Here is a 9,752-nt window from a genome sequence, read left to right on the forward strand (position 1 = left end):
ACAGCTGCCACTCCAATGCCTACCATCTAGCTGGGGCTTCTCTGCCCTTAAATGTGGGATAGCTCCTCACAGTCACCCAGTACTACACAGCCATTGAATCATTTACCAAGTCCTATCAATTTTATCTCTGGAAAGTTTTTTGTTTTGTTTTGTTTTTAGTACAAAATATATGTAAAGCTTTTATGACATTTATTGTTTTATATTATTATTTAACATGATGTTAATTTCATCGTGTATGTAAGTGTAGCATGATATTTTGGGAGTCCGTTTATCTCTTATTTCTCTCCCAGACTTCTAGGTCAATAAATTAGTCCTGTTGTGAAAGGAAGTAATCATTCTGTTCCACAATACAATGTTGTCAGGTACATTACGAAAAAGAGAGAAAATAGAAGACAAAGTAGTTTGAAATAGAAACAGCACTTTGTAAAACACCATTTTTCTTAACAAAGTATTTGTGCACTGTCAAGGGGATGGAATAGATGAGTTAATGTGCTTTTGCATATTTAATTTCTGTGATCCTATGAGGCCTGACAGTTATTAAACCAGTAATTAAAAGGCATTACACAATTACATTAACTTACACTCATATATGATATTTAGTTTTAAAATGTAAATATAGGCCGGAGCCGTTGCCGTAGCCATGACCCGCGGTAACCAGCGCGAGCTCGCCCGCCAGAAGAATATGAAAAAGCAGAGCGACTCGGTTAAGGGAAAGCGCCGAGATGACGGGCTTTCTGCTGCCGCCCGCAAGCAGAAGGACTCGGAGATCATGCAGCAGAAGCAGAAAAAGGCAAACGAGAAGAAGGAGGAACCCAAGTAGCTTTGTGGCTTCGTGTCCAACCCTCTTGCCCTTCGCCTGTGTGCCTGGAGCCAGTCCCATCAGGCTCGCGTTTTCTCCTGTAGTGCTCACAGGGCCCAGCACCGATGGCATTCCCTTTGCCCTGAGTCTGCAGCGGGTCCCTTTTGTGCTTCCTACCCCTCAGGTAGCCTCTCTCCCCCTGGGCCACTCCTGGGGGTGAGGGGGTTACCTTTTTCCAGTGTTTTTTATTCCTGTGGGGCTCACCCCAAAGTATTAAAAGTAGCTTTGTAATTAAAAAATAAATAAAATAAAATAAAATGTAAATATATCATGATTTTCATGATAGACATTTAGAGGCAAATTTCAGGAAATAGTGAGTATGTGAACTTAATATATGGCAATTAAAAAATTATTGGAGTTCACATGACAATTTTTAGATAGCGTTTTCAAACATTAAAAACTAAATATATTAGTACTGTAGTAAAAGCGTTTTTTTTACCCCAAAGTGCAAAAGTGTTAGTTGCTCAGTCATGTCTTTGAGACCCCATGGACTGTAGTCCACCTAGTTCCTCTGTCGTGGAATTCTCCAGGCAAGAATACCAGAATGGGTAACCATTCCTAATGAATCTGCTACCATCTGACCCACTAGGGCATGGCTTCCCTGGTGGCTCAAATGTTGAAGAATTCACCTGCAATGCAGGAGACATGGGTTCAATCCCTAGGTTAGGAAGATCCCCTAGAGAAGGGAATGGCTATGCATTCCAGTTATTCTTGCCTGGAGAATTACACGGACAGAGGAGTCCGGTGAGCTATAGTCTAAGGGGTCAAAAAGAGTTGGACGTGACTGAGCAACTAACACTTTCACTTTCAAGACCTTTATAGCATTTTTTCCTAAATCAATTCATTAGTCTAAATTTATGATAAAAATATTGTAAATTTTAAATTTTCAAGCCCTTAATAATCTTACAGAGAAATGTAGTTGGTGCCTTAAAGTATTGTCTATTGAAGCTAATGCAACCTAGTGTAACATATTCAGTTCATTTAGCTTGTTTTAATGATAAAAGCATTTAATTCTATTGTGAGTTCTTGATGCTAGGAATCAACTCAAGAAACTGAAAATATTCACAGTGCAATGATCTGGTTTAAAAGGGTCACTTAAACTTCCAGTGTTATTTTTGAATTTGTTGTTTTTACAGTTTTTGTGGTGCATCCAGTATCGGTCAACTGTAGTAGCAGGTTTTAATAATATAGTTTATATTAGGTGCTAAATTGACAGTGAATTACAAGAGAAGTGCCCATGCTATTTCATAAAGCCCTTCCTCTGTATTCTTCAATTCTGTCACAGAAACTTAAAATTTGAGGGTATACTTTACATGCCTCATTTGATTTTATATCTGGAATATGTCTTGTGCCTGTTTTGAAATTTCCCTCTCCTTTAATTTGGATCTCATTGCTTCTCAGTTGTACTCTTGTAGGAGTTTCAAAGCTTCTTTTCTTCAATCCATCCTTCCTCTGCCACTTTCTTATTAGAGCTTCAATACTTTTATGTTAGTCTTTTGCTCAAAATCTCTTTTAAGCTTTCCTCAACCTTACTAAAATAAGAAAAAGCTCATAGTCTAACCATAAAGCTCTCCCATTCCTATACACACACACACACACGCACACACACACACATGTATAGTCTGGACTCAATACATCTATATTCCTTCTACTCTAGGGATATGAGCATGGTGGTGGTTTAGTTACTTAGTCATGTCTGACTGTTGTGACACCATGAACTGTAGACTGCCAGGCTCCTCTGTCCATGGGATTCTCTAGGCAAGAGTAGTGGAGTGCGTTGACATTTCCTTTGCCAGGAGCTCTTCCTGATCCAGGAATTGAACCCAGGTCTCCTGCATTGCAGGCAGGTTCTTTACTGACTGAGCTATGAGGGAAACCCAATATTAGTATAGTGGCCAATTACAACAGATATTAAAGTTTCTCCAAGGCTCTGTTTTACTACCAGAGTCCTAATACTTAAATACCCTTCTTCCTTCTTCTCTCCCTCTGCCCATCTCAGTCAATTCAGTTTCTAGGTAAAGTTAGTGGACTTACTGATTGTCTCCACAGAACTTCTACTTAAGAAATTAATTTTTATCTATTGTGTACTCTTTCTGGCATAGAACTAAGCCTGTTGTACCTGAATTAGCATTATTACAGTCCAGCATCAATTTCTCTGCCATATATGAGTACCCATCAGCAGAGAAAATCTCATATTCATTTCATCTCTGCTTCCTTAATGCTCAGAAGAAGAGTTTTCATGGAGTTTAATATCAATAAACATATATTAAAGGAAGAAATAAAAGAATGAAGGGAGGAAGGAAATAAGAGTTCCTTATTTTCCTTTGCTCAGTATTTCCTTTCTGGATTAACAGATACACTTTCATGTTCAGATAGTTTATATGTCCATTACATATACATCATATTTCAATAATGAATTTATAAGGAACCACATAGCTGGCCTTCACTCTTACTCCTTGTTCTTTGGAAGTTTAAACTTGTGGGCAAGGCTTGTTTATTTGATCCCACCTACTTATTTGTCATAGGTTGAATCCTAAGCTGATAACCATTATCCTTAACACTCTGATCTAAACTAATTTTGCAAAAATCTCTCAACTTGTTCTGCACAATGTTCAATCCAAGGCCCACTTTTATCTGAAGAACAAATAAAAGCATTACTTATTCTATCATGCATAGTTTCCAATTTAATCTTGATTCAAACATTTTTCTACTAGAATTACTTTGTTAATTACAGAGATATTCTGAAAATCACTCAATCATGTTACTTTCAGATGATTCTTAAGTTCTTTTCCAAAATAAATATGACTTTTCCATATAATAAGAGTTAAAGCAATTTTCCCACTTCCATATTTACTTCAGTATATATGAAAATAAGGTAGCAATTTAATAAATGCTTATTATTCTCCAAAATTCAGCTAACCTTTGCAAATTTATGCAGAGATATAAATGAATTGCTTGATGCATGTAAGATTCTGACTTCATTTTTTTTGCTGTAATTATAGAACCAATTAATTTTTTAAACTCAGTCTATTAAAAACCATATCTTAAGAAATACAGTAGTTAGTTATCTTCTTTCCTTTTGTTAAGAATTCCCCCACTTAACCTGAAAAGAGCTGTTGGTGACCCCAGTTAATAAGAATTCCAGCAATAATTGCATGAATTGGGTAATTACTGACATGAGCAGCTTATAGTTCTCACACTCACTTCAAATGTTTCTTCTTTTAGTATTGCCAGGGTAATTACATGTGCTAGTAGAATTCTAATATGGTTTTTAAAATTAAAAAAAAAATAGTTCTGCTAGGTGATATCAGAAAAGGGAGCTTCTTCTGTCAGAAAAAAAGATCACAGAATTTAAAATAGCTGAATCAAAAAAATAAAGTAATATAATAAAATGACTGCATCATTGGTGGCAAAGAATGACAAGATGACAAGGCAGCTGTGACAGAGTATAACTGCAAAGATATAGTGGCATTTTGTCTCCCTGGATTGGAGGCTTTGATAAGCCAAATTCACTGTGTGATGTTGGCAAAGCACTTGTCAACGTATGTGACCTTCTGATTATCTGTCTTCTAAAATGTGAAGATACCTCATGAGATTGCTGATAGTACTATATAAAGTAATGTATGTGAAAGCCCCTAGGACAATAGCTGGCATTTTACAACAATAATTACAGAGTAATGAGTGCTTTCTCTGTACTGTTTGCTCTTCTGAGAATTTTGTGTGTATCTTCTCATAGATTTGCAAAATTCCTTTTTCAATATTTTGCTATATTAATGATGTATCTGTCACTTGCTGGATTCCTTTTATAATGAACTCATTTTTTTCTTTCTTTGTGAAATTATGGGTCTCATAATTACACATTTTCCCATCATGCACATGCAAATATTTATATTCAGATATGCCACTATTATCAGTTCAGTTCAGTTCAATCCAGTTCAGTCACTCAGTCGTGTCCAACTCTTTGCAATGCCATGAATCACAGCACACCAGGCCTCCCTGTCCATCACCAACTCCGGGAGTTCACCCAAACTCATGTCCTTTCAGTCGGTGATGCCATCCAACCATCTCATCCTCTGTCGTCCCCTTCTCTTCCTGTCCTCAATCTTTCCGAGCATCAAGGTCTTTTCAAACGAGTCACCTTTCACAGCAGGTGCCCAAAGTTTTGGAGTTTCAGCTTCAACATCAGGCCTTCCAATGAACACAGGACTGATCTCCTTTAGGATGGACTGGTTGGATCTCCTTGCAGTCCAAGGGACTCTCAAGAGTCTTCTCCAACACCACAGTTCAAAAGTATCAATTCTTCAGTGTTTAGCTTTCTTTATAGTCCAACTGTCACATCCATACATGACCACTGGAAAAAACATAGCCTTGACTAGACGGACCTTTGTTGACAAAATGATATCTCTGCTTTTTAATATGCTTCCAGTTTGGTCATAACTTTCCTTCCAAGGAGTAAGCGTCTCCTAATTTCATGGGTGCAATCACCATCTGCAGTGATCTGTGAGCCCAGAAAAATAAAGTCAGCCACTGTTTCCACTGTTTCCCCATCTATTTCCCATGAAGTGATGGGACCGGATGCCATGATCTTCATTTTCTGAATGTTGAGCTTTAAGCCAACTTTTTCACTCTCCTCTTTCACTTTCATCAAGAGACCCTTTAGTTCTTCTTCATTTTCTGCCATGAGGGTGGTATTACTAATACTTTTGCAGTCCCAGTTTAATGCATCTAATATACCACTGCTGTTACCCATTTCTGCTTTGAGAAATGCTGCCCAGTCAGTTCAGTCTCAGTCGTGTCTGACTCTTTGCAACCCCATGAATCGCAGCACAGCAGGCCTCCCTGTCCATCACCAACTCCCGGAGTTCACCCAAACCCGTGTCCTTTGAGTCAGTGATGCCATCCAATCATCTCATCCTCTGTCGTCCCCTTTTACTCCTGCCCCCAATCCTTCCCAGCATCAGAGTCTTTTCTAGTGAGTCAACTCTTCGCATAAGGTGGCCAAAGTATTGGAGTTTCAGCTTTAGCATCATTCCTTCCAAAGTACACCCAGGGCTGATCTCCTTCAGAATGGACTGGTTGGATCTTCTTGCAGTCCAAGGGACTCTCAGGAGTCGTCTCCAACACCACAGTTCAAAAGCATGAATTCTTTGGTGCTCAGCTTTCTTCACAGTCCAACTCTAACATCCATACATGACCACAGGAAAAACCATAGCCTTGACAAAGACTAGACGGACATTTGTTGGCAAAGTAATGTCTCTGATTTTCAATATACTATCTAGGTTGGTCACAACCTTTCTTCCAAGGAGTAAGCATCTTTTAATTTCCTGGCTGCAGTCACCATCTGCAGTGATTTTGGAGCCCGAGAAAATAAAGTCTGACACTGTTTCCACTGTTTCCACATCTATTTCCCAGGAATAGTGATGTGACCAGATGCCATGATCTTCGTTTTCTGAATGTTGAGCTTTAAGCCAACTTTTTCCCTCTCCTCTTTCACTCTCATCAAGAGGCTTTTTAGTTCTTCTTCACTTTCTGTCATAAGGGTGGTGTCATATGCATCATGTATTGTAATTCTTATCAGAGCTCACAACCTCAGAGAGAAGGAGTAGATATTATTACTTTTTTCCCCCCAAATAATAAAAAAAAAAAAACAAAGTAAAGAAAATGTAACCAGTTTTTTCAAAGTAACACCAAGATTTAATGTGACAGAGCCAAGTTCCAATCCCAGATCTGACTAATTTAGCTCCAGTTTTGTGGTCTTAACAACTCCACCATGGCACATTTCTTATTATTATATTAATTAATGACTGTTGCTACAGCAATTATGATTTTTTTTTAATTTTAAGCTCATGCAATTCAGATATATATTTATTTCATATTAATGTATACCTCAGTAGTTGAAAGCATTGCCCAATCTAACATGTAATTAATAAAGATGTACAGGAAGTAGTGATTTGACATCTTTGCATTGTCAATCAGAACATTTTCCTTCCGACACGAGCCCCAGTATTAAGAAAGGGCAAAACCAAGTCCGGTTATTTCCTTTAAGTAACCCACGATCTTTTCTCAGATTTTCTACCACTACCAAATAAAGGTAATTACTCTAAGGAGGATTTGGTAAATTTTCAAGTAAGAAAACTAGACTGGGATACCTCAGGAGATTCTTGGGTATAGCTTTATCTGCCAGGCTGTTTCTGATGTTTTAACCTTGGCCTATAAACAGATGCTGTAACTTCATCTAGAACATTTTATCATCTCTCTTCTCTACTTCTTAATATCCATGACCCCTTAGGAGCAGCTAAGGAAAAACTCACAAACAAGTTCAGTTTTTAATCTCATATTCTACTCTAAAGAAGCCCAATAATGAGTTTTCCTAACCAAAACTTTATCTGACACAATCCCCCTTCTCTAAAGCTTAGAAATTCTGTGACCATTTGCTTTTTTTTTTTTTTTCCACGTTTTACACTTCTCTTTTTTGTTATATTGATATATTATTACCTCATAGAATTCTTAACTGAGCACATTGTGAAAAAAGTAAGAAAATGTGTGGTAAGGACTATACATTTTCAAAGGCACTTTGGAATGACAACTATATACATAAATTAGGCAAACAGCAGCAAAGCTTTATTCTGAAATCAATCTTTACTCTTCATCACTGAAGAATTATTAATGAGATAATTTATTTGATTAAGAAAATAATGATGGTCTAGTCTAGGTTCTTCTTAGTTTTCTAACTTTTCTCTGTCTCATGTCATTTTTTATATTCTGAGATTTATGCATCTTGCTTCAGGGCCCTTATTGCCAATTTTTTTAATAAAGAGGCCTCATCATCAAAGTACTCAATCTTTGCAGTTGCAAGGTTGCAAAAACAATACAATAATTTTATAATGTGACATTATTTATTAATAGTACCAACATATCTCCTAGGACTAGCTCTTTTTCAAACATCCATACCTTCACCCCAACACACAAATACACATGAAATGCAGGCATTTATTTTCAGAAGTATTTTGCCAATTTTTGGATGCTATAAGCATTTCACAAAAGAATGAAAATTTAAAAAGAGTGTGATAACAAGGTGCATTTGCATTTACCTTGTCAAAGATGCAGAATTTCATCAGTCAGTAAAGTGAGATGTTGAGCAAAATTGTGCTGTGCTTAATTGCTCAGTTGTGTCCAACTCTTTGTGACCCCATGAACTGTGTCCCATCAGGCTCCTCTGTCCATGGGAATTCTCCGGGCAAGAATACTGGATCTTCCCAACCCAGGGATCAAACCCAGGTTTCTCTCATTGCAGGCAGATTCTTTACCATCTGAGCCACCAGGGAAGCAAAATCATTTATCACTTAAAACCATTGAAAAATATGCATATGGCAAGGTTTACACGTTTATAATTGAAAGGACCATTGACAAAGATGATGATAAAGATCTTATGAAAGAGAATGATTTAAATATCAAGTGATGATGAGAAATCTGTGAAATACCAATAGAAGTCTTCAATCATTTTTATTAATAACTGTTTTTAGAAGTCTTTCTTTAAGTCAAATGTGAAGTGAAGCATATTACATGGTGCCATGGCATAAAATAATAATAGCAAAACAAAATATATTGTGGGCCAGTTTTCAGCTACTGATCCAATTTTTCATACAATACTGTGGAGAGGCAATGGAAGATAGCAGAAATCTTGATAAGAGCTTATTTGTTTCCACTGATTAGTAGATTGAGTACATGGATCAAATTTAGGCTCTTGACTGTTCATGGGGGAAAAGTTACTCCAATTGTTACTTCATTTCCTTCCATTTCTTCATCCTTCTTTCAGTCTTCAGGGGAGGAAATCTAAGGTGTAATTGCAAAGTTATACCTTAATGATATCTCATCATTATTTTTCAACTTTGACCTTTAATTTCACTTGTACATATAGCTTCTATTTCTTTCTAATATAAATATTTTAAGCCATGTATGTATATCCTTTTATACTATATTTATTTCTATATGAGACAATTTCATGTAAAGAGAAGTGAAACATTGATTCCTTTATTTAAACAATCACTTTGACATATAAGATTAGACATGTATGAGACTGGAAACTAAAGCACTCATTCAGTGAAATAAGGGGCTTTCTAGTGGCTCAGATGGTAAAGAATCTGCTTGCTATGCAGGAGATCCGTGTTTGATCCCTGGGTTGGAACGATCTCTTGGAGAAGGGAATGGCAACCCACTCCAGAATTCTTGTCTGGAGAATCACATAGACAGAAGAGCCTGGAGGGCTACAGTCTATGGGTCACAAAGAGTCACTTTCAATGAAATGATTGTAATGATTTTTTTCTTGAAATATATATTCATACTCTAAAGAACAGTATTTTGAAAGGAAATAAGAAACATTTAAAATTATACATGGTATCAGCATGCATGTAATTTTCTTTTATATGATTTATTTTTCAAAAAGAATGAAATAAGAAAAACAAAACTTATCTTCATTTCTCCTCATACAGTTATTTTTAACCAGGTGTCACAAAAAGCATTGCTATCAGAGTGCTGAGTGTGTAGAAAGTAGAAAATGCTTCTTTCAGATACAAGTAATATACAGTGAATCTTCCTGATAAACATGATTGCCTAGTCAAAAATTGCTTTTTGCCAGAAAGTAACTGTATTTAATATGGCTACTCAAATGTAAACATTTACAGACTGCATCAAGGAAAATTATAAATATCTGTCATCACTTGGGATGCAGTTGATTATGTTTTGGGCAGCATTTTTATGGAATTTATATTGCATCAAAAATGCTGACAAAATCACTATTTTATATTATTAAAAAAATATCATAAGACTGTTCGATGACAAAGTATGATTGATGAATACATTTATTTAGTATATGTTTGCTAGTCAAAGAGTTCCT

At 36.5% G+C, this 9,752-nt stretch overlaps 1 protein-coding gene across 1 annotated transcript; it reads left to right on the top strand.

Annotated features, from left to right (window-relative positions):
* Positions 1-623: 623 nt before the first annotated feature.
* LOC120870933 (small EDRK-rich factor 2) lies at positions 624-1,092 on the top strand. Its single transcript, XM_040250504.1, has one exon. The coding sequence runs from the start codon at positions 641-643 to the stop codon at positions 818-820; it is 180 nt and encodes a 59-aa protein (XP_040106438.1). The 5' UTR covers positions 624-640; the 3' UTR covers positions 821-1,092.
* Positions 1,093-9,752: the final 8,660 nt, after the last annotated feature.

The sequence above is a fragment of the Oryx dammah genome, unplaced genomic scaffold, assembly GCF_014754425.2.
Source record: "Oryx dammah isolate SB20612 unplaced genomic scaffold, SCBI_Odam_1.1 HiC_scaffold_12, whole genome shotgun sequence".
NCBI classification, from domain to species: Eukaryota; Metazoa; Chordata; class Mammalia; order Artiodactyla; family Bovidae; genus Oryx; species Oryx dammah.

Excerpts from the sequence above, each read along its gene's own strand:
- LOC120870933 (XM_040250504.1), top strand. The coding sequence starts at position 641 with ATGACCCGCGGTAACCAGCGCGAGCTCGCCCGCCAGAAGAATATGAAA.